This window comes from Berghia stephanieae, chromosome 5 (genome assembly GCF_034508935.2).
Source record: "Berghia stephanieae isolate SIO BIC M18660-M18661 chromosome 5, UCSD_Bste_1.3, whole genome shotgun sequence".
In the NCBI taxonomy this organism is placed as follows: domain Eukaryota; kingdom Metazoa; phylum Mollusca; class Gastropoda; order Nudibranchia; family Aeolidiidae; genus Berghia; species Berghia stephanieae.
The window spans coordinates 58,137,916-58,164,173 of record NC_088364.1 but is presented as its reverse complement, the minus strand read 5'-3'; the positions used below and the strand labels follow the sequence as shown (position 1 = coordinate 58,164,173).

Below are 26,258 nucleotides of genomic sequence, written 5' to 3'. Positions count from 1 at the left end.
AACTAATAAATCTGATGAAGTTCGAGTGTCTCAGTGAGTCTGAGTCTGAGATTTCAGCTTCGCTTGGTTCGAAGTTTAGATTTAGATATTTAGAGAATAACAAACACACAACTAGATAGCTTATTTTTTTAAATATGAAAATTATGTTGTTTAGCTAAAACACCCCCTACCCCCTTTTATTTTCTTTATTTTTGTGCCAAGCAAAGCAATGCGAAGTTACTCTCGATCACATGACGTGATTCGTACGACTATGATGACCATGACACTGTCATTGACAGTACTGCCAAAACAACTGTCAACACATGAAAATGGCGGCAGCTGTGCTGTTTCAAATTCGTCAGAGAACACTGATTCAACGGGAGAGGGTGTTTCGGGTCAGACTTAATCCCATCGATTCGTTTAACGACGATACGAACATTTCGGTTTTCATCGTGAACACATTTTTATACTTTGTGATCTTGTAAAAGACGACGTTGATCGTCTTCTCTGGAGGAAAGGTTAGTATTTGTATTCATTTTAATTCTAATCTCATACTAGACTAATCTAGAAGTTTTCTTACATTCTCATGCATCCAACCCAAAATCGGTGCCAAGACTTCTTCTTCTTCTTCTCCTTCATCTTCACACCTCCTCGTCCTTCTTCATCAACATCATCATATTCATCTTCTTCTCCCACTTCTTCCTCCTCCTCCTCTTCTTCTCAACTGAACTAGTCAAACTAAGTGTTAGTGTTGGTAGATCTCTCTAATCATCACACACAAACCACCATGACTGTTACTGGTATGACATGGAATGGAAATTTTTTCACCGCTCTCTGGCACTATTGAATTTTGCATTCCCTTAACCAATTTTCGAGCTCTTGTTGGAGATTATTTTCACTGTAATTGTAATATTTTGAAAGGGAACATTTTTCATGAGCAAAACCAGTTTAGAATTGAAGAAGAAAAAATTTGTACAGTTGGACTGACAAATTGCTGAGGAGAATCAATCTTTAAAATAGGATTTTTCACTCGAGGCGATGGGTAAGCGTGGCTCAGCAGTGTGGTCTTTACTTTGTATCCAAAAGGTAATTAGTTTGATCACCCGTTGTACTGTGTGGCCTTGAGCAATCCATCTCGTCCTAGTTCCATTTGCGGCACTCCACTGCGGCTGATGTCTGGGTTATTCCAGTATTCCCTTGGAATAGTTCCTAAAGACAGACAAATTTCCCCATTGGATGAAAAAAAGGGAATGTTATCTTTATATGCATATATGCTGGTCTGACATCCGATTGCAATATGGGCCTCGTTTAACATTGTTGCACTGGACATTATTTTGTGTAATTTTTTGAGATTTTCATTATAACAATGAGCTCATGATGTATTGGGTTATCAGACCTGCAAATAAGTGCACGTTGCCTTAATGCTTAAGGAAAATTAGTTTATTTCATCCCAGCTTAAATGATGAGATTTACCGTTATAATATTATAATAGATGAGAGAGTAAAATACAAACTATGACGCTATTTCAATACGAAGCAGAAGTCAGAGCCATTCGAAACATTACAAGAAATACAAACAACAAAAATAAAAATAAGAATATCGAATCGGAAGGTCCTGGGTTCGAGCCTCGTGCTCGGCGCATAGTTGAGTCCTTGGAAAAGACTCTTTACTCACATTCTCTCACCGTACTCGGGTGTAAAATGAGTACCTGGCCGTTAACAGTGTTGTCTTTGTCCGAAAAATTGTAATATCGCCTGACAGGCGTCATGTCCCGTCCTACATGTTAAATGTTGCTGTTGACCAGGGAACTATTGTAAAGCGCTTTGAGCACATTCAGTGGATATTGCGCTATATAAAGCTCAATTTAATTTAATATGAATCAATTATAAATCCTCTCTTGCGGTTATACCAAAGCTGTTAAAAAATCGTAATATGTTGTTTCAAAACTTGTGTCTTGTTTTTAAAATTTCACTTCAAATACACATTACAAAGATGTTGTCTACGGTCAATTTAAATAAAATATTTCACTGGATAGACTTTAAAAAGTGAAAGTAATATATTCGAGTACAGTTTCCTTGAACTTGAGCTCATTCGAATATCCCAAATTTTTTCCTTATTATTTTTAGTTGTCATTCCATTCCTTAATTGAACTAATTTCACCTAGCCAATGTAAAAAAGGATTTGATTAATTCAAGGTTTAATTTTAGTGCGCCCTGTTATTTCGACCACCGAAGATTTACTGTTACATTGACAGTTACGTTTGTGTACAATATGATACACATGCATACACACAGGCACTCACACACTCCATTGTCATTTCGCATAATTGACACCTCTCTTACTTATTCTTATCACTTCGCCATTCATTCTAATTTCAATGCCATATGCCATGATTTGCTACTAGTTGGCTACGTCATTAAATGAATGATGTGATACAGGAACCTTCTCCCAATAAAGTAAATAATAATTATAAATTTCCCTTTAATAGTCCTCATGCGGAAATTTGTCTTAGGGTTTATTCAATGGGAATGCTGGAATAACTCAGGTGTCAGCCGCAGCACAGCGCTGCAAATTGAGCTAGGGAGAGGTCGCTTGTTGATGGCCACATGCCATGGTGTATATTCAAACTAGGTATCTTTTGGGTACAAAGCAAAGACCATACTGGTGAGCCACAAGTGTCAAGTACAAAGACATTTTTTAAAAAATAATTAAAATTTAGCTTTATATAGCGCAATATCCACTAAATGTGCTCAAAGCGCTTTACAAGTGGACCCTGGTCAACAGCAACATTTAACATGTAGGACGAGACATGCGCCTGTTAGGCGATATTACAATTTTTCGGACAAAGACACCGCTGCGAACGGCCAGGTACTCATTTTACACATGAGTCCAGTGAGAGAATGTAAGTAAAGAGCCTTTTCCAAGGACTCAACTATGTGCCGAGCGCGAGGCTCGAACCCAGGACCTTCCGATCCAAAAGCGAGTGTCATACCACCAGACCACATCCGCACAAAGACATCATGCTGAAAGTAATCGCATCAAATAGTTCTTCCTTCACTCCTTCAGAGCTGCAAGGCTGGTGTAGCGGGAGTTTATCTCTGTTTCTTTAGTGTGAAACGGACAATAGTAATTGCTTGCTACCCCTTGGATAGGACACAGGTTTATTGTAAAGTACTTTCCACTAGATCTAACAAATACAGATTCCCCATCATTCCTGGGTGGTCAGTGGGGTTAAATAAAAATCTCTACTTTGCCCTTAGCATGTAAAGCGAATACCCTAATAATTGAGCTAGAGGGACCAACTTCACATCAAAGACCCGTTTAAATATCTTTAAATATTTGAAATGAAAAAAAATAAAATTTAATGAATAGCAGTCCTTCAGAGGCATGAAGCCCAAGGAGCCAGGGTTTATCCCGGTTTCAGACAATAACAATTGCTTGCTACCCTTTGGATAGGAAGGTAGTCTATCACAAAGTACTTTCATGAGATCTGACAGACCTAGCTACCCAATCACTATCCCCCCCCCCCCCCCCCCTTTCTACCACTTACATTACATCAGAAAAAGGGGCAAGTTGGAACAATGCAATGGTTTATTCCTCTGTTCCCCTCTCCTCTGCCTCCATCCATTCTAACCCCACCACTCTCAGCCACTACCATTACTAAATGCTCTTCAAGACCTAGTAATAGTAAAACACCGTCCCAATGATAAGAAAAGACATCATCAGGCTTCACATAAAAGCTCATTACCCAATCAGTTTTCATCAGGCACAGTTACTCAATCAGTCAGTTGTCACACATCATTCGCTTTATTAGGCATAGGTCTATCAACATATTGATCAGTCAGTCACTTGCCTCCCACTAGCCTTTTGTTGAGTCGTCATGGTATGTTACACAAAGTACATGGTTGTTAAAAGGTCACCCAATGACTATTACTCCCCACCCTCATCCCATCTCCATCCCCTGACGCCTGGGTTATTCCATTCTTCCCTTGGAATAGACCCTGAGACAAATTTCTCCTATGGGATGAATAAAGGGAATTTTATTATTTTATATGAGGCCATTGTGCGCGAGCTGTACTGTACGTAAGTTGACTACACTTCCTGATTTAGATTTTATTGCAGGTTTTATTATATTCAAAATTTTCCTTCTCCCATTTTTAGGTCGTCTCTGATGCAAATTTATAAGTTACAAACTTGGTTCCTAAGTGGCCTGGTTCAGTGCATGATGCAAATTTTTTTAGGAAATCTGGGCTATTCTTTGCATTTGAGGATCCACATCGCAGGGCTTTGGATGGTGTGATCCTTGGAGACAGTCGTTATATGTTAAGAAATTGGCTAATGACCCCAATACCAAAACCCCCAAAATAGAGGAGAAGAGGCATTTAACACCGCCCATCGTATCACAAAATGTACAATTGAAAGGTAAGTTTTACCAGTCATATAATCCCACCCTCCAGGAAACAATAACATTTTGATAATTTTTGAAATTTAATATTTCAGGTTTATTTTTATATCCACTTTACAATACAATTTGCAAATGATCAATGAAAATAAAAGAAAATTAACCAAAAAAAAAGTTGTAATCATGCTGTCATTGTCATGCCATTATAAAAATTAAAATTTTTTTTGAAGAACTCAGATTAACCATTATAATTCTTCGCCTTCTAATTCTAATTAAATGACTGAGAAAAAAAAAAAAAAGAGAGAGAGAGAGAGAGAGAGATAGAGAGAGAGAGAGAGAGAGAGAGAGAGAGGGAGAGAGAGAGAGAGATCCATTTAATTTTAATTGGTTTTAAGTGTACATGTACAAGCAATTATTGTCATTTCAACAGAGTCATTGGAGTGGTTAAAAGAAGATGGAATTGTCTCCATGACGAGCTCAGAATGACGCCTGACAGAGCCTGCAAGGTTATTTATGTGTGTTTTTGACTCCACAACTTTGCTGTTGATGCTGGCCTACCCATGGAAGAAAACAACTGTAATGATGATGATGACAGCAATCATAACTTTTCTCCTATTGGGACTCAGAAAGGAGCATCTGAACAGAACGTCTTGCTGTTGGCAAGGCAGCCTGGCTGACTTTGATTAATAGTGCTTTTAGAAATATCGTTGAACCTCTCTAATCAGGAAATAAATGTAATCATTAATGTAGTACATCAATACAAGTATACTGTGTGCAGTATTCTTTTTGTGATGAGCTACATAAATGTCACGCTGTTTTAATTATTGTTCAAGCATATGGAAACACAGTTCTATATCATATATCTACAAGTCGCCTATCAGGCATCTAGTACTCTTTGACTATCCCATTTTACTCCTTTTTACTGGCGCTGATGTGTTGCAAGTGCTGTAAAACCCTTAAAAACAAAAACAAACCTGTTTTGCAGGAAGTATTAAAGTGCATTCACTGTAATTTTTTCTGGAATAGGTCTGATATAAATTGGAAAACTAAACAAGAATTCTCATGCCTGAGTCGGTTATCAAACAGAAGACAAAGGGGCATTAAAATTTTCTTTTTTTTAAGGTCATCAAAATCCTGAGTTGAGCAATCAAATTTTAACTGCCCTATTGTCATAAGACAATTACATATTGTAAGACCTTTTGTATAAATCATTATACCAGCCGCTTAGCCAATGCCCAGGATAGTCCCAAGTCACATTTGTGATAAGGGTCTTAAATCGCCATGCCACTGTACAAGTTTGTGACAATAGGCCAAAATAACAATCTGTATTTATTTCAGAGGATTTGTTCTACCAATAACATAAGGAACAATGGAGTGATTGTAGTAAAAAAGGTCTTAAACACTGCACGCATGCGATTTTAAGTAAATTTTAACAAAAACATATCAGCTCTATCAAAAGTACAGATTGAGATAAATACAGGACTAAAACCACTCTAAATAACAATTTAAAAATCTCAAGAACCATCTTAAAAAATGGTTTAAGGCAATTCATAAGACATGTTTTAACTGCGATTTTCTAAGATATTATGAGGCCAATTTTTTCTACACTACGGACAATGTATTGCAACATGTATCCATTGATTGCTTTAAACCATTTTTAAAATTGACTCAAAATACATGTGATTGAATTAATATTCAAATTCAAGACATTAGAAACCAATTGGGTCATGGATAAAAACTAAATGATGACGTCATTTGCGAACACTCCCAGGTGTGATTTTCATACATGAATTAATTTCCTATAACTGTCATCTGCATTTTTTGCGGCCGCAAATCAGGGCGATCCGCAAATTTCCCAAATTGGCAAATCGTGGCAAATTTTGGGAAAATTGGCAAATCGCGTGGCAAATTTTGGGGAAAAAAAGAAGCGAAAACAAAATAACGAAAAAAAAAGGTGCGAAACTTGAGAAATGTTGCAGCTTTGCCTAGCCCCAAACCAAGGGAAGCTATTCTCTACGGATAATGGTCTCGTGCTCGCAGTGTATCTGCATACACTGCAATTCCCAATTTTTGTGACATTCCTCAGCATGAGTTCACGAGGTATATTGAGAAACTGGGGCCCAGTGCTGTGAGAGAGTCTGATACTGGAATTATAGATCTGACCCTATTTTGGAAGTCTGTGGCAGATTATGTTCTAGCTCTCGCTGCATTGGCGTCCCGGTATGCCTTCTCAACTTGCTCGTCAGCTGATGCTGAGCAAAGCTTTTCTCTTTACAATCTTGTCTTGTCTTCCAGAAGGCGTAGACTCACAGAAAACAACATCAAAGGACTAGTTTTCCTTGACTACAATAAGTTTATCGATGCCTCTTTTTTGAGTAGTAAAAGAAAACTAGGCCTTTGATGAGTCTGACTGAAAGTGTACGTTTGTGTGTGTGTGTGTGATTGTCTGAAAGTTTGGGCGCATAAATCACTTTACATTGTGTAAATTAATAAATGTAGCCTCCTTAAATGTAATAAATTGTCTTTTATATATATATTTTTTTTCTGTATCGCATGTTAATTTTTACTGAAAGGCTTAGTTCTCCTCGGCAAATTTTGGTCTTTTTGGCAAATTTCTTGGCAAATTTTGGGGGTTTTTTTTGGCAAATTTTAGGTCCCAATTTGGCAAAAAATGCAGATGACAGCTATAATATCAAAACATATAAAAAGAATAATTTAATTATAAGTAGTGTCATAATTAATATGCCTCATCTTAAATTTCATGTATTCAATTTTTAGGGTATTTTGTTCAACAATGGAGTTGGTTTTTTTTTTTTATATGGAGTTGTTCCGACTGCAGCCATTGATCTATTAATGGATTGTCAGTGATCTGTCATCTCCTCTTGGGGCCAGCTTGCCGTAATCTTTGGCTGATGCCATCTGAGGCATTGCACTCCTCTGGTGTATGGGGAAGAGTTTCTGTTGTCTCCTCTTGAAACTGATTTGAAAATCATCTACTACAACTACTGACTCCACCACAGAGCAATCAACAAAACTGATTTCATTAATCTCATTCATATCCATCTGTCTGGCTAGTGTTGAAGCTGTGGAGGAAAAATAATATTTAGAACATCTTTTTCACTGCATTGAAACAAAACAACATTTATATCTGTGAATTATGAAACTGGCCACATTATGAAATCAAGTGGTGCTGAAATCAAAAACGTCATTTCATTTTGAAACTTCTCTGATACCACATTGTCGTCAGGTCAAAGTCAGAATTTGGAATGATAAAAACTTTTAAACAATGTTATCTCCTTAAGCAACATGAAATGCTGGCCATTTAATTAAGATGATTTTAGAACTACATCCCACTTTTTCAACAAATCCTTATAAACTGTTCGTCAGTGCTTAAAAGTGTTAATATAAATATATTTGAGAAGACGATGGACTCAGCAACAGTATACATTTTTGTTTTATTTCCTTGTAAATCATCTTTTTGTTTGAGTATTTTTCTCTAAGGGGGAACCAGTATTTTTTTTTACATATGTAATATGTGATAAGTAAGCATTTGAGTGTGTTCCTCTTAATGGCGACCTGTGCTTGTGCCTGGACGACACTTTTAGGTGACTTCAAACTAAGTACACCGATGGCATGCTCTTGGAATCTACATCCATTCCATATAAGAACCATTCCCTTTTGTTTTACTTATTAGTGCTTTGAATTGTTAATCTAGAATTGCTTGACTATCCATTTGCATCCTTTTTACTGGTGCTGAAATTACCTAAATATGTCGCAAGCAATTTAAAACAGAAGAGAATTTATAATTCTAGAACATTTTGCTATCCCATTTTCTTCCTTTTTACTGGCACTGATATGACCTTAATGTGTTGCAAGCGCCGTAAAACCATTAAAAACAAACAAACAAATAAAGAATGTTGATTAAACAAAATCACACAAACACACTTATGTCATACTTCGTGGTCCCACTGTCACTTCAATGTCCCCCATTTTGACCAACTTGTTACCCGTGATAGTCCTTTCAGTACTGTTGTCAGTGTTAAATACACTGTTAGTGGCTATGTGGTCTTTTGGTATGACACTCGCTTTCGGATCGGAAGGTCCTGGCCCTGAGCCTCGCTCAGCGCATAGTTGAGTCCTTGGAAAAGACTCTTTACTCACATTCTCTCACCGTACTCAGGTGTAAAATGAGTACCTGACCGTTAACAGTGCTGTATCTGTCCGAAAAATTGTAATATCGCCTAACAGACGTCATGTCCTGTTCTAAATGTTGCTGTTGGTCATGGACCCCTTGTAAAGCGCTTTGAGTACGTTAAAAAAAAATTTTCTTTAGTCTTTCGGGTGAAATTCTAATTTAATGACTTTGTAGCAAAAGAATTATGCTTACTGATTATGGTGTAATCTCCAAGATTACAGTCAGCTATGTCAATAATATTTCTGGATGGACTGGGATTCGGAACAAAACTCTCAGTGCTCATAACTGTAAAGAAAATTGTTGATAAATTTGAATTAATGAAGTATAGAATTCACAAGTTGCACTTTAAGTCCAGATTACCCATTACAAACTTAATGAGAAGGAACACAGTGGTGTTTTTTTTTAAAAGGTGAATTGTTATGAAATTATAATGATTTTAATTCTATTTATATCAATTTTAATATGATACGATATCAAATGATTTTAATGTAAAATTTGCATCATATAATTACGGGTCTCTGGCTCTTTTTTTTTTTTAACCATGAAATGCATCCAAGTGTAATCTTATCTTCTGATCTTGAGACCCATGAATCCCAGAAATAACAAATCTGCTGGGAATAGAACCCATGACACTTTGATTCATATGCAAGCATGATAACTCGCTGTGCCATTGGCTTGCCCTAAATAAAACACTAAATGAAACAATATAAATCTTTACAGGACCCAATTCCAAAGTGGAATTTCAATACAATGTTGCGTGATGCCACTTTGACGATTTGTGATAAAAAATACATGGCAATCCCTTGACACAAAAGCTCTTGCTCCATCATTTATTTCAAATTTGAAATATTCATATAATTTTGTCAGCTACTTCAGGATTGATGGTGTAAAGTAAATTTCAAGATTTTAACTACCATTGAATTATTAAATGTGAATACTCTTGTTTTGATACTCGACTTCAGTCTTCATTTATTGTTTTAATGTTTTTAAAATTGATAAAAAATCAAGAGGAAACGTGTCCCACAGGCAGTTGTTAGATATGCAATAGAGGTGATATACTTTTGAGACTTAACTACCAAAAGAGGATAGTTATGTTAGAGAAAAATATTGTTCAATGAATCTGTGCATAGGCAATTGTAAGGATGAGTCAATTTTAGACGATCACAAAAGATGCATGCAAACATAGTACAAATTACTTGTTTAAAATATTGTAAGGTACTATCTTTATTCATGTCAGGCAGCCCCAGAGACCAGCAATCACATCGTCCTCCACTGTCCAGTCACTAAACTTGAAGGTGGCTATGAAACCGTCCTTAGTGCGGAGGAAGACTTTAGAAGCTGAGTTGATGAAATAAATTTGGAGGTGTAGCCATATGCTACTACTACTACTTTATTCATGGAATGCCTAGATGACAGCCTTTTACATTTGTATACAGAACAATGTATGGAACTATTTTTATTATAATTGCAGAAATTTACCTTGAATACCATCAACAATGGTACTACACTCGCCAATAATGACGAGTACCGGTACTTGTTCAGTAAAGATTGAAGAGGGTCCTGGTTTCCCCCTCCAGTCTGCTTTACAGAATCAACATGACTTTGGACTATTCTTTTCTTGTCCTTGAATTTTTTTTTAGCTCCATCACCGAACGGTTTTTGAGAATTCCGCATTGATTCTCATTCTGATCTTTACCCCGACCTGAAAATGAAAAAGGAGAAAAAAATATGTAAATCAACGATTATGTAATGAGATTGTTGAGGACATTCATTTTGCATTGGAATCAGTTCTATTGTTTGCTTTTTGTTGCCATAAAATCTTTATTTATTATTTTGGTTGTAGCAAACTTTACTCGTATAATTAGTCTCTATCCTTTAAATTATTTGCATAAAAAATGTCATGCTTTTGAGTGTAGATTATTATCAGTCATACCTCTTAAATTGGCATTTTATCATTAAATATTTGTCTGACTGGAGAGGGTGAAGATTTATTTCTTGCTTATCAAATGTACTAGGGTAGGTCGCCCTAAATCTGTATGCTTTTCTATACCTCAAATTCCAACAGCTCTAACTGCAGATTGGTTAAACTAAACTCTCAACTGTTTGAGAAACTCAATTATTTGACATCTTTTGTTAGTTTGATGTAAATACATATGAGGTATTATCAGTTAACCTTGCTTAAAAACCGAAAATAGATACCAAACCCCCTCACCCCAAATATGTATGCTCACGCCCCAAACCCGTAAACGGCTTGCCCTAAACCAGAACAGTATTAAATTAGTCTACTAATGTTTCAAAATTTCATAATTTTTTAAAATATGATAATGTTGTGGTAGAATTTCATTTATTATTAGTTTTTAAAAATATTTTCTAAAAAACAAAAAAAATAATTGAGCATATATAAAGAGCATTATCCTAGCATTTACGTTTGTTGCGGTTATAACTTTTGACGCGTCAGCGATTTTCTGTTATTTTTTGCACTGAAGACACCGCTTGGGAATTTATTTTAAAAAGAAAAAAAACAACCTTTTACTTTTAGAAAGAAGTTTATTTTCACTTCCACTTCATTTCGAATTTTTCTGGTTGTTGACTTGTTCTAAATATTCAAGTGAGTTAAAAGCTTAAAACTTTTGTCATTTTTTGTGGCAACTGACACAGATGCTAGATTGTATACTGCTAAACATGCTCAAAGCTCTGTAAGGGGCTCCAAGCCAATAGCAACACAGCAATATCACAACTTTTCCCCGACAGAGTCATTACTTTTAATGGCCAATTACTCAATAAGGAGCCTTGTTCAATGACTCGACTTTGAACCACTCAGGAAGGGACTTGAATCTTGGGCCTACTGGTCCAAATGCAAGTGTAATACTACTATACAACAAAGCCCCACTTAGTAGGGGCAAAGAGGAAGGGTGAAATTTATTGCCTAACCTCCGCACTACAGTACATCTATTTATATTGTTTATTGATAAATTATGGGGGCCATGTCGGCTATTATGATGCTTTAAAATTTTCATTGAACATGCCAACCTGCTTTTTTTTTTTTCATTAATTTTCTTTCTTTTTTCTTTAGAAATCCGAGACCGGGTTGCCACCTTGCCTGTTCTTGCCAAGTAGTAAAAAGGTGGATTAGAGAGCAGAGCAGGGAGATAGGAAGTAGATAAACACAATCCAAAGTAGTCTAGAGGTATACAAATACAAAGCAACATTGTGTTGTGAGTGGCAGGGACCTACTGTAGGCACTTGCAAGAATTTTTCAAAATAGTGGCTTTGGGTATTAATTTAGCGTAGAAAAATAAAGGGGAGTGAAACATTAACTAGAGTGAAAAAATATCGCTCTATCTCAACTGGTTAAAAAGTTATGACCGTTTATGTGGTGGAAAATCTCTATATAGCTTAATAGGAAAAAATGTGACCAAAGCACAGCATCCCAATGGATAATCAAGTATAATTCAGAAACAGCTTCAGATACAACTTTGAAATTTTTACATGTGGTAAATCAACATCTCTGTAATACATTGCAAACAGAAAATGAATTATTTATTGAGAAAGAAAAGTATAGTTTAGAGCTGAGACAGCTGAAATCAAGGAAAAATAGATCACGACATACAAATGAATGACCTATTGGAATTTTGGAAAAGTCAATAATAAAATATTTATTCACATGAAGAGATAGACCAAATACACCACTGAATCGGCGTCATTTAGTTGTTCACTTTGAACTTTTCAAAATGAAAATAGACCTCATAAAAGCAAAGATATGAACTGACAAATGTTTGAGGTGGTGTAGCATTAGTATTAGCCTACAGATGCCCAGTGTCAGTGACCGTGCTGTAGCCTATTTTTATTTCATTTCATGATAGACCAAATACACCACTGAATCGGCGTTATTTAGTTGTTCACTCTGAACTTTTCAAAATGAAAATAGACCTCATAAAAGCAAAGATATGAACTGACAAATGTTTGAGGTGGTGTATTAGCCTACAGATGCCCAGTGTCAGTGACCGTGCTGTAGCCTATTTTTATTTCATTTCATGATAGACCAAATACACCACTGAATCGGCGTCATTTAGTTGTTCACTTTGAACTTTTCATAATGAAAATAGACCTCATAAAAGCAAAGATATGGACTGACAAATGTTTGAGGTGGTGTATTAGCCTACAGTCTACAGTCCTAACAGAGATGCCCAGTGTCAGTGACCGTGCTATAGCCTATTTTTATTTCATTTCATTAGTGACAAAGAAAAAATATATGTACTTCTCTTATTTTCGCACTGTCACGAAGTGCTGCAATCTCGACATAATTGTATTTTCCAGGAGGGCTGCAGTTTCAGGGTTTGAAAAGTAAAAGTTTTTCTCTTGTTGAGCTCCATTTTCGTCAATGAATTTCAAAAGGAAATAGAATCTAAACAAAACGAAAGCGGATGTGGCGCTGATTAAATCTTTTGCGCGAGAAGAACCCAAACAGCAGCACAAAACAACCGATATAGTCAAGGGCTAGATCATGACTAGGTCAGGACTTGCCACGCCCATTTCTAGGCTAAAGCCCAGCTAGTCCGAGACTAAATAATGCTCATTGAATCCGATTTTTTTTAGACACTTACTAAGCTTGGGCTAAAGACTAGCTAGTCATTTACTAGACTAGTAAATTACTAAAGTTAGTCCGCGTTCATTAGAACGGGCCCAGAAGTAGGTTACCTTGAAAATCGTGTCAAGTCCCTTTTTGAAACGAGAGAGCTTGCTGAAAACTTGAGCCTTCCAGCTTGTCTGCAATTATATTTGCCTGTTCTCACAGTGATAGGCCACGACGTCAATGTGTTGATCGCTCGGCTCTGCTTGAACTATGTAAGCACGGCAGCGTGAACATCGTTATTCATCTGCAGTCGCCGCTATTTTTCTCCGTGGCTCAAACTCGTGCTGTTTGATTTTCTCTTGATTCTTGATGACTGTGATCAAGTTGTTTGGAAACCCCGAGGCTTGCTCTATAGGTGAGGCAAAGCAAGACAAAAAGCTAGCTTAGGTTGCACTTTGAATTGCACAAGGCTTCAGTAGTCGGTCAATAGCTGTGGTTCTCATTTGCGTGCAAAGGAATTGTAGTCCACGCTGTTCTCTTCAACTCGGGAGAAATAGGAGTGGGCATAGTGTGAGTGATCAGAGATAAGGTTAGGATAGTGGGTTGATAGCGCAACATCTAATATCTGAGCTGTGTTCCATTTGTGTGGATCATTCACTAACTGGTGCCATTGGTATTGAATGTTTGTGCAATGCAGAGTGCCAGTTGAGCAAGGATTGTCTCGCTTTGGAAAACGTCAACATCAACTGGCCCGGAGAGGACTGGATATCGTAGGTCAGCCAATAATGCGTTTTCATTGGCTACGACTACTGGATTTTCTTGGTTGGAAACGTTCTCATTGGATCAGAAGTTCTGCTTTAACTGTCAATATGAAGTTGATGATCACCATATAAATGTTGCTATACGTGTTTTTTTTTTTTTCTTTTGTAAAATGTATGTAGTTATCCTCAAACTCCTCGGGAAATGCAAAAACGTTGGAGGAAACCATACATTGCCATGTTGTTTGATGGGGAGGGGTGGGGGGGGGGGCAGTGTGGCTCAACGGTATGGTCTGACATGACAGTTTTTTTTTAAATTTCCATGCTGCACTGCTCTTGTCTATTTATTTGATAATCCTTTTTCATCTACCATTTAAAAAAAAATGTCTTTTAGCAAGTTAACCCTATTCCACTCCCAATTTTCATAGTCCTATTCATACCCCATGGGGTGGATTTACACCCCTATTCCAATGATAAGAAAAAATGTGAGTTACCCTATTTTTTTCCATTGGGGTGGTTTTACACCCCGAGTCAAATGGTAGGAAATAAGCTTTTTACCCTATTCTTATCCAATGGGGTGGTTTTGCACCCCTAAGTTAATATAGGAAAATATGAAAAGAACTATTATTATTATTACTTTTATTATTATTATTATTATTATTGTTATTATTATTATTATTATTATTATTATTATTATTATTATTATTATTATTATTATTATTATTATTATTATTATTATTATTATTATTATTAATTATTATTATTATTATTGTTATTATTATTATTATTATTATTATTATTATTATTATTATTATTATTATTATTATTATTATTATTATTATTATTATTATTATTATTATTATTATTATTATTATTATTACAGTAGAACTCGGAAATAGCGAGTTCGACGGGTCCACTCCTGATTACTCGCTATTTCCGAGTTCTCGCTATTCCCGAGTTGCCAGGAAAGGTTATAATAATATTGCTGGTTATTCCCCTCAGTGTGTAATTCGAGTAAAAGCCGTCGCCCCTATTTCAATTTCTTCACAGAAGTGGCAGAATGCTTGGTTTTTGTTGTTGTTGTTTTTTGTTTTTATTTTCAAGTAAAATCATGACTAGAAAAAAAAAACAAGAACATAGAAGTGTGTGTGTGTGTGTGTGTGTGTGTGTGTGTGTGTGCGTGTGCGCGCGAGTGTTTGTATGCACTTGGCATGTTTGATGAGGTAAGCAAGCGCATCACTCAATCACTGACCCATTGAAATAATGGTTCCACACTCCCCTCTCTCGCTGATCGTGTCGTTCGTTAACGATGCTACTCGCTGACCGATGCTGCGAAGTGAGGCATGTTGACATGTGCTTACCTCGCGCGTCTCGTGGCACGTTGACCCCCACCCCCAATACACACACACGCACACAAACCCAACCCCCACCCAAATTTGTTTTGCCTATTATGTACTACTACAGACTAGGCTACTATGTAATATTACTCGTAACGAAAAATAAGAAAAGAAAAGAGGCTAGGCTAAAAATATTTAAATTGCCATTGTCTCTTGTTTGCTTTACTTCGTTCGCAGTCCTAGGCTGGGGCAGGAAATGCTCGTTATTTCCGAGTTGACCTCTTTTTCATACTCGCTACTTTCATGCTAATTTTATTGACTCAAATAAGGGAAAAAAACGGGGATTTAGATTTTACTCGCTATTTCCGAGTTCTCGCTATTTCCGAGTACGTAATTATTATTATTATTCATGCCGCCAGTTTTTACCATAATTAGTGCAAAGAATAGAGATAAGAGTTTTGTTTCACAGCTTGTTCTATTTTTATTTTTTACATTTTCGACACCATGACTCTGACCCAACTTTTTCATTTCTTCCCCTTCCTGTTTGTCACATGTTCCTGTTACAATAATTACAACACAGAGCAGATGCTCCTATCTCCCTGTTCCTAAGGTTGTTCTATTTTGTTTTGAGTATTAATTTGATTCATTCATTACAATAAAATCAAAACGAAGTGAAAATGGCGGCGGATGCAAATAGGAATGTTTTTCGAGCATTTCAAGTGACCTCAACAACTGATGAAAACAGTTCAGACTTTATTGATCTCCAGCCAGTTCATCTTTCAGATCCATCACTCTTAGAATGAAGTTCCAACCCTACATCAGGTAAGTCCCTTATTCTGAATCTATTCTTGCTTGTTTTATTTTGTTAGGGTTAACCTCTCTTTCAACTACTATAGGTCACATAAAGATACTGCACTACTTTGACAATTATTTGTGCGAATCAGACTCAGACATGCAGTGTAGCACAAATCTTAGCCAGTAAGTGTTGACAGACACCAGGCCAGCCAGCCGTATCACTTTTCCTAGAATATGCCACGTCTGGCAGGGAGCTGATAAAATAACTGTGTGTTTGTCTTTGGTTTGAGGAGCTTATCTACTGTACAATTTTTAGCTGGACTCCAAAAGCATTTTTTATGTTTAATATCATATGAGATCTTTCTTCAGAAAAGAGAGAAGCTGCTCAATTTTATTGCAAGAGTATAATAGTCTTATATGTTGTACCTACTCAATAACTTGAAAGGAAAAAAATGTTGTTTTTTTTTCACCTATTTGATATCTCATGTTTCAGATGGCATTGTACAAACCCTGAATGATCTAGAAGAGGATGGTGATGAGGATGATGGAGACGTTTTAGATTATGCCAGCAGCCAAGGTGATGAAGTTGCATCCATTCTAGACGATTCAGATCCCGAAATGCTAGTTGATGAAGTTGAGGACAGAGATGAGGATATTCAAGAAGATGCAACTTTGACAACGTTACCAACTGGAGTAGCTCAAACTTTAACTTCAAATGATGGAACAGTATGGTCTGAAGAGCCTGTTGTCCAAAACTTTAGGCAAAGGCAATGTAATGTTTTTAGACAGGTCAAATCTCATAATGTAAGGAATGTTAACATCAAATGTGTTGTTGACCCGCTATCAGTTTTTACTTTTTTTTTTTACGCCACTGGTCATTTCTAGCATTGTTAGATTTACAAATTTGGAGGGGATGAGATGCCAGGGTGACATGTGGGTGAAGACAGACGGTATAGAAATCATGGCTTTGCTTGGATTATATTACCATTTGGGAGCAAGAAATTTGAACCTGGTCAATGTGGCAAGAATATGGAGCGGCATTGCAGCAGACCCTGTGGCCAGAGCAACAATGACAATGACGCGTTTTCTGAACCTAACAAATGCTCTAAGGTTTGACGACAGGACTTCTCGAACAGTCAGAAGGGCCAGGGATGTTTTTGCGCCAATCAGGGACCTTTTTGATACCATGAACAATCAACTTTCTAAGATATATACTCCAGACATGAACCTTACAGTGGATAGGCAATTAATCCCATGGAGGGGGAGAGTCAAGTTTCTTCAATATTTACCCAGCAAACCGGATAAGTATGGATTGAAAATATTCTGGATATGTGATTCTAAGACTGCTTATCCACTGAAAGCAATTTCCTATATTGGAAAATATGGAGAAAGGAGGACAAATTTAGAAAGAGAAATTGTCAAGGAATTAGCTATGCCATATTGCAAAAGTGGTAGAAATATTACTTTTGATCATTTTATCACGGACAAAGAGCTTTTGTTATGGCTCAGAAAGCAAGGATTGACAGAAGTTGGGACAGTTCGTAGAGTCAAACGTTTTCTTCCTGAGAAATTTAAACATGGCAAGGATTTGAAAAAATCAGAATCAAGCTTTGCTTTCACCTCTGAATTGTCTTTAGTCAGACATAAATCAAACCACAAGAAATATTTTTGTTGTTACCCTATTATTTTGAAACTCATTTCTTCCAGTTGGTTACGAGAAGAAATAAATTTAATTCATGTTTCATGTTTTTTTTAAAATTAACTGATATGCGTGTAGTATATATCATACATATCAAAAATTAAAATAAAATAAAAGTTGCCAATGTGTTATATTTCACTTGTTCCAAAGATAAAATTTAATTTCAATAAAACTCATTATGGTCTCAGTTTTACTTATTGTGTTATTGTTTTTCTATTTCATGTGTGTTTTGTATACACATGTATATAATACTGTCAAAATAGGTTAATGAAATCCTTGTCTGTTTATTGCTTGTTTATATACGTATTTGATTTAGTTGCTCATGTTTTCTCTATCCATAGGATGGGGTGTAAAACCACCCCTTGGATTAGAATAGGTGTAGTCTTATATTTTCTATTAGACAGGATGGGGTGTAAAAGCACCCCATAGGATTGAAATAGGAATGTTCCATTTTTTTCCCTTTATTGTCATGGGGTGGTTTTACACCCCATCGGATATGAATAGGGTATCTGACATTTCATACCTATATAACTCAAAATATATTATACTGATATAAATGATACTTTGTGGTCACAATTGTCATATAACAATTAGCGATTACATAAAATTTCAACTTTCTAGCTCAAAAAATAAAAAAGTTATTGGTGAAAAACATAGGGCTGGGGTGTAAAACCACCCCATGGAGTGGAATAGGGTTAATCCCAGTCCAATAGAATGAAACGTAAATAAATGATTGTTAGCGTGAAGTAAGAATCTAACTAAAAGGAGATAAGAAAGGAAGGGAAAGAGAAGTACTGAATGAAAACAGAGAATAAAATATGATGTTTGAATGTCAACCCGGAACCCAACTGGAAATACACCCTCTGCCTGTTGCTTGTGATTGCACTATGAAGTTAGCAATCCACCACTCAAAATTCAAAATCAAGATTTCAAACTCTGCCATTTGTCCTGCCTTGGACAACTGTAGAGATTAGAATAACAAAAACAAAAACAAAATTCGCTTTATTCATCCCATAGGGGAAATTATTCTCTAGGGTCTATTCCAAGGGGAGACTGGAATAACCCAAGCGTCAGCCGCAGTACAGCGCCGCAAATTGAGCTAGGGCGAGATGGCTTGCTCAAGGCCACACAGCGCAGCGGCGGGTGATCGAACTCGGTACATTTGGGGTACGAAGCAAAGACCGTACCGCTGAGCCATGCTGACTCCCATGCTAATGTTAATCACAAATACCGCAAAATTTTTTGTGAAGTTAAGCCATAGCACTCCTTGTTAAAAAAAAAAATCCAAAACAAACAATAAGAATCTCAGGCCGACACAGTGCAAGCTGCAGGAATGGATTCAATATAAACAGGGGGGGAGAGAGAGAGAGAGAGAGAGAGAGAGAGAGAGAGAGAGAGAGAGAGAGAGAGAGAGAGAGAGAGAGAGAGAGAGAGAGAGAGAGAGAAACGGTGGAGCAGGCACTCACATATATCAATGATGGTGAGAATTTAAAAGAAAAGAAAATAGTGCCAGAATAAAAGTACCATGTTTGGGGACCCAACTACAATGGCAACCTTCAATCCCCCACCCTCTCTCTCTCTCTCTCTCTCTCTCTCTCTCTCTCTCTCTCTCTCTCTCTCTCTCTCTCTCTCTCTCTCTCTCTCTCTCTTTCCGGGTGGGGTTCCTGGCCTGACCTCCTATAGTGGGCAGGGAGGTACATACCGTGTCTTCTATCCCCTTATATATGTTTTCCAACTTGCTTTCTGTCTTTGTCTTGGAATGAGATTACTTAAAAACACAAACAAACATCTCTCTCTCAATCTCTCTCTCTCTCTCTCTCTCTCTCTCTCTCTCTCTCTCTCTCTCTCTCTCTCTCTCTCTCTCTCTCTCTCTCTCTCCCTCGGGGCAGTCAGGTCCAGGGTTTTGACACCAACTCCCAAATATTGTATTGTTTTACTTCTGTTTTCTTTTCTAATATTTCCTTTATTTCTCGTCTTCATTGATATAAATGTATGTTTAATTATACAAACTCGTATATGTAACACATAAAATAGTACTTTCTACAATATTTAATTCAAAACCCATCTACCCAATCCCTGTTCAACTGTCAGAGAGAAAGTCTGAGATACATATTGACCCAGGTCCTTTTTTTTTATGTAAGGGATCCACTGATCGAGCTCCTGAGCCTTTTCTTGTACTGTATGGCATTGCACAATGGAATCCACATAAAGTCGACACTCTTAAAATTAAGTTCTGCTTAAAGTCATTCCTTGTTAGTCCCATAATTTCTGTTGTTTATCTAAGTGTGCTCCATTGATGATGGATAAAGTCAACATTGTTTAAAGTCAACCAATCTTTTATGTCCGGAGGTGTTGGCCTTATCAGGATTCTACTGTATGACTAGAATTAGAATTAAACTGAGGTGCGATATACACATCTTTTCCTGATTTTGATAGAACCTTAAACTGTCACAAGCTCAACAAAACTGTAATAAAACAAAAACAAAATAAAAAGGCTGTTACACAGTGTCTTAGACCCCAGCATGCTAAAAGATTAAACACAGAGGTGATTGCTAATTAATCTTGATTTATCAATAGTTAAGTTTTTTATCTATTTGATTTTCATCGCTGAACGAATAATACCAAAACAAAAAAAGTTGTGATTATTTATTTAGTTTCAATATATCAGTAACAGGCTGGCTCCACTCTCTCATCACCACGATACCCCCTATACACAAAATGTTTCCTCCATTTGTAGTGAAGAACGGGTAATACAAATTATGACTCTTCAGCAGCGTTTCAGTTTTGTTGCTGACATTCGCCTCAACTACATGTTGATACTTGGACACAGACGTGAAGATGCTGCATCTGTTAGAATAGACACACCAGTCACAAAGGTGGCCCCACCACTGAGGAGGAAGCATGCAACTTCCGCTTGTTCATCTGCTGTGCTGAGTCGCCCATCCAATGTACTTGCATTCCTCATTGCAGAAGCAAACAAGTCATTCAGATTGTCCATCTGGCCATCATCTTCCTTGCAAAAATCACGAATGATTTTGGTGGAAACCCAACCGGGACGTATTGCATTCACTCTTACTCCTAAGTAAAAGAAATTAAATGAATATCAAATGCTAATGATGATTGGACACACAAAAAAAATTTGATGTTAATCCATAATACATCTCTCTCTTCGTGGACATTGTTATAATCGTATAATTTATAGAGTTCAAATTTTTAATGATGAAAATGAAGTTTGAACTGTCCATTTGATTTATGATTTAATTGGTTCAAAGTCTCTATACTCTTCATTTTTTTACTTCCAAATTTATGTCAAATAACCATAAATGCATTTTAATAAAGGAATTTAAATCATGTATTTAAGAGATTTAATCAGCAACTCTTTAAAAATGTGAGCGTCTACATACCGCATTATCCACTTATGTAGCCTCAAGCCACAAACACTTGACGAGACATAACACCGTAATACACCATTACAACTATGATCCAATAAATCAATATATACAACGCTGTCTCTGAGCGTTGTGGGAAAATTTTGGTAAAAAGACTCTTCCAAGGAAGCAAGTTTATGGTTCTCATAAATGAAATGGAATCTAGGACTTGCAAGTCACAGGTGAGTACCATACCACAAGCCGCACACATAATTTATGTGTATGATGATTCATCAAATGTTATGGCTTCATTGCTATAGTGGAAAACTTCAAGAATAACCAATACTGAATATTCACTATTAATGCATGAATAATTAAGCCCTTAATTTTTAATGTCATCAACTATAAATATGAACGTATCCCTGGCCAGACTCTTGTGATCAATATTAATATTAAAATGAACTTATCAATAAATTATAGCTTAATGACAACAATGTTGTCGAGGTCATTTCTGATTAAATTGGTGGTAGGGCAATTAAAATTTGAAGTGACGTGTGACGTTTCGCTCGATTGAGATTTTAAAATGAATACATGATACAGTGGAATCCGTTTATATCGGGTCCGGATATAACAGGGATTTTAGGCTCGTCCCACCATCACTGTTATACTGAGGTTCTTCTGTACTTCTTTCTGATGTTTCACAGAAAGTATTGAATAATTTAAAGATTGAGAGATGATAATTCCGTCAAGAAACCAAGCTGAAACTGAGAAGAAAGATTGCGCTCTTCTATTATCTAACCTTTATAAATATTATTCGCAAAGTTTAAAACTGTTATTACAAGCGTACATTTCACCAATCAATACGTCTTTTCTGACTATAATTATCAAGTCTTACATACACCGTGATCATAATTTATTTTGTGTGTATGTGTGTGTGTTTGTGTAGGTATGTGTTTGTGTGGGTGTGGATGTAAGTTCATTGTATTCTAGTTTTATATGTTTTATTTATATATCTATTTTTGGTTTTGATAATGATGATATTTGATATAGCCTACATAATTTTTATCAAATTTCTTGCAAACAAGCTTTTGTTCTTAAACAAGTAAAAATATTAATTAATGTGTTCTTTTAGAAATTTATGAAGTGTGACTCTCAACATAAAAGATGCATTGAGAGAATTGAAAACAATATTTTTTCGATGATTTTGAGAAACCGGACTTTGAAACATATTTTTCTTTGTTATGTCATTAACAAATACCCCAAATGCTCTCTACAACTGTCTCATCTACCTCAACGTTTAAAACTGAAACAAAGCTTGGGTGTTTCTGTTTTATTTTGTTTTGTTTTGTTTTGTTTTTTTGTTGTGTGTGTGTGTGTGTGTGTGTTTGTGTGTGTGTTGGGTTTTTATTGTTGTTTTTTTTTTGTTTGCTTTGTTTTGTTTTTTTTGATTGATTTGAGAATTTTTTTTTTAAAAAGGTGTTTTAATATTAAGATATGTCCCAATCCAGGGGCCATTACACTTTATTGTGCAAAGTTTTACATATTTATGGAAGTCGGTCATGTCATGTAGCCTACTTACATATAAGAAACAAATAACGGAGATGAAAAATAAGGAAGGGGAAAGGATTCCGGCGTCTGCATAATACTTTACCTTTCGGTCCTAGCTCCCAACCGATAATTGTTGTAAGAGCTTCGACGGCAGCTTTTGAAATGCAATAAGGAAATTGAGAGTTAATCACACATGTACCAGATGGAGAGGATACGATGACGACACTCCCCCGGCTCTTCACGAGATGGGGTTCAGCGTTCTGTAGCAGGAACAAGGTTGACTTGAGAAGGGAGTTGAAACATTTATCAAAACCTGCCTCGGTTTCGTCAAGAAATGATGTCACTGAATTTACTTCTCCTGCATTGGCCACTAGCATATCCAATTTGCCAAATCTTGATACGGTATTTTCCACTGTCTTCTGTCGGACATTGGGATCATTCAGGTCACCTTGAACAATCAAGAAACGAGCGGCATTATCCTCACCACTGGCTTTCTGGCATTTTTTATTCACAGACTCCAGCCTTTCACGATTTCTTCCACAGATCGTGACACATGCCCCACTCCTTGCTAACATCAAAGCAATGGCCTCTCCTATTCCACTGCTAGATCCGGTTACGATGGCCACTTTGCCGTCCATCTTGTATGATGACGTCATTTTCTGTCCATGGTGGAAGACAAATGAAATTACAATCGATCGAAAGCGCTGTGAAATTATTTTCAGGTCTGATAACCCAAATTGTTATGATCTCACTGTTGTAATGAATGGAAATATTCTCAATTAACTGGCAATTCGGACTCGAGTCTGAAGAGTCTCCCGTGGCTATTCGGATTCAAACTCCAATATGCGTGCGTGGAACTGATAAAGAGCTAGAAAATGAGTTCAGAATAAATTTTGTTTTGCCCATATAACACGGACTCAGCTCATACCCCTGCTTTGGATTGTATAAGGATTGTTGCCTGTCTCACACTATCACTAATTTTTACATTATTTATGTTTGTCCTGATTTTATTTGGACACTGTTTTATGTTGTTAAAAAAAGCTTTTCATTTATGCCAAAGTTAGTTTGACTGACTTTTGTTTCTTTTGAAGAGTTTTAACTTTTTTCTTTTTAATTTCTATCTGGACTTCTAATTGACCAATGCGTTTGTCTTTCTCGTCAAATAAAGCCGGTGTAAGACGACGTGGTGATAATTACTAAAATCGTAATTTTGATTTGCATTAATTTTATATAATTATCAATAATTAAAATAAATATTTTTTTAAACAAACAAACAAAAGCTATACTCCCACTGGTGATTATCCAGACAGTCCAAATAATCTGTTGTTGATTGCACGACATGCGCTTTGGAATTTGAGTCCGAATAGTAGTAGTTGTAGTAGTAGTAGTAGTAGTAGTAGTAGTAGTAGTAGTAGTAGTAGTAGTAGTAGTAGTAGTAGTAGTAGTAGTTCTGGTAGCTAGTAGTGTGGCAGCAATAGTAGCAGCACCAGTAGTAGTAGTAGTAGTAGTAGTAGTAGTAGTAGTAGTAGTAGTAGCAGTAGTATTAGTAGTAATAGTAGTAAAGTAGTAGTGGCGGTGGTAGTATTAGTAGTAGTCGTAGTTGAGGCACATACAACGGATAGAGAGAGAGAGAGAGAGAGAGAGAGAGAGAGAGAGAGAGAGAGAGAGAGAGAGAGAGATCCGACTTCAGGAACAAAACTAGTATTACATATATTTGTAGAAGATAGTTCCTTACTTGTATAGACAAATAAACCTCGGAAAAGAATAATGTTATTGATAGAGATCTGACTTCAGGAACAAGACTAAGATTACATATAGTTGGAGAAGACATTTCCTTACTTCTATAGACAAATAAACGTTGAAAATGATGATATAATGTCGCAGAAACACTTATATGGTACTTTGCAGCAATTTAGAAGGAAACGTTATCCAGATAAATGCAGATTAAAGGGCCCCAACAGTTCAGTTGGTAGCTACACGTTTCACACGCGAAGGGTCCGAGATCGATATCGGGTGAAGTCGAGTTTGTTTGTTTTTCTCTGACCTCCGGCAATGATTGGGTAGCTGGGTCTGATACAGTTAGAACAATGTACTTACGATATACTGGAGTCATATAAAAGGTAGCAAGAAATTACAATTGTCGGGTTCACGCCAAAGAAACCAGAATAAACTACGGTTCCAAAACAAAAATGGATGCCAAATTAAAAAAAAAAACATGATCAAATCAAACCTAAAAAAAAAAACCAACCACAAAACAGATAGAATGCCTAAAATAACAAGTCATCGGTGACAAAATGCTTTTAAAAAAAAAGATAAAAAATGCAAACGAAATGGGATTTATAATTGTCAGCAAACTTCAATATATAGGATAAAATAAACGAATAAATTAAATCTTCGGAATGAAATAAAACGAATGAAAGAGGACACATTCTGTCCTAATCAGCTCTCGAAAACAAACACACCAAGCCATAGAATTAAACGAATTCCTTGCACCAAGCTCAACGGCGAACAATTAAAGAGATATGTTATAAAACCCTCGTTGAACCAATATGGACGATGGTTGAAGATGCATTTCAAAAACCGAAAGCGGTAAAAAAAAAAAAAAACTTAAACGAAATTATATGAAAAATGATAATACCCCCCCCCCCCCCCAAAACACACACCCCCCCCCCCCCAAAAAAAAACCCAACAAAACAAAACAAAATAGCCCTCTTTTCTAAAATTGAATGAAGAGAGAAAGAAAGAAAACATGATTACCTGTTATTTGTGTTCAATCTACGTGTATCTATAACCCAAAGAATTGATTTTTTAAAAAATGTTGCTGCACGGGTTGAGGGTTTTAGTTTTTATAAGGATAGTTTTCTACCCAGTGTTCGTAAACTTACCTAGATGACATTCCTACTAAATATTCAAACGGTAATAATATAATGATAAATTAATATTTAATGTATTCTGATTTACAATTGTAATAATCACATACTTGGTCACGTGATCGTTTTTCATCGACCAACGCTTACCTACACCATAGTGACAGGCTCTTCAAGGGATCACACACGCACACACACACACACACACACACACACACACACACACCTTATACACATACACTCAAATACTTTGTTTTCATATTTTTAAAAGATATTTTGGAAGAAAAAAAAGAGTAGTGTGTAATACAGTGCTGGGCAAAGCAGACAGAAAATACAATAAAAATACTACTCCTTCCAATCATAAAAAAAAAGAATAATAATTTTTTTTAAAATAGCACTCTTCGTCGCCATTAAAAAAGTTATAATGCTTTAAAGCATGCTTCCCAATATTCATGAGAGCAAATTAAATATTGCCAGCCAATATTCTTGAAGTGGCGATTTGTGACTCGCCGTCTGAAAACGGTAGGTATTATTTATGTTGGAATCAATATGACTCGTAATGGTGAATTTAGAATTAAAATGTAACGAAATACGAACTCTGGGTCTCTTACAATGAATTGTGGGTATTTGTTCTCCAAAATTAACAATAGCAGTTAACCCCATATTTCAAATTCACTTATGACTACCGGCTATGACTTCAATTTCCAAAACCCACATCGCCACAAACAAGGTACCGC

General features: G+C 36.3%; 2 protein-coding genes and 1 long non-coding RNA gene across 3 annotated transcripts; 1 reads left to right on the top strand and 2 right to left on the bottom strand.

The window, feature by feature from the left end:
- The first annotated feature begins 185 nt into the window (after positions 1 to 185).
- Positions 186 to 9,525, top strand: LOC144973312 (uncharacterized). The gene is made up of 3 exons (XR_013645525.1): positions 186 to 497; positions 4,141 to 4,401; positions 4,812 to 9,525. It is a non-coding gene; the product is annotated as an uncharacterized LOC144973312 (long non-coding RNA).
- On the bottom strand, positions 7,232 to 13,012 carry LOC144973311 (uncharacterized). The gene is made up of 4 exons (XM_078915586.1): positions 12,835 to 13,012; positions 10,056 to 10,278; positions 8,769 to 8,861; positions 7,232 to 7,464 (listed from the first exon to the last, which is right to left on the bottom strand). The coding sequence occupies exons 3-4, from the start codon at positions 8,857 to 8,859 to the stop codon at positions 7,232 to 7,234; spliced, it is 324 nt and encodes a 107-aa protein (XP_078771712.1). The 5' UTR covers positions 8,860 to 8,861; positions 10,056 to 10,278; positions 12,835 to 13,012.
- A 6,693-nt stretch (positions 13,013 to 19,705) lies between these two features.
- On the bottom strand, positions 19,706 to 25,491 carry LOC144974176 (uncharacterized). Its single transcript, XM_078917092.1, has 3 exons — positions 25,412 to 25,491; positions 22,758 to 23,313; positions 19,706 to 20,816 (listed from the first exon to the last, which is right to left on the bottom strand). The coding sequence occupies exons 2-3, from the start codon at positions 23,308 to 23,310 to the stop codon at positions 20,545 to 20,547; spliced, it is 825 nt and encodes a 274-aa protein (XP_078773218.1). The 5' UTR covers positions 23,311 to 23,313; positions 25,412 to 25,491; the 3' UTR covers positions 19,706 to 20,544.
- Between the last annotated feature and the right edge of the window lie 767 nt (positions 25,492 to 26,258).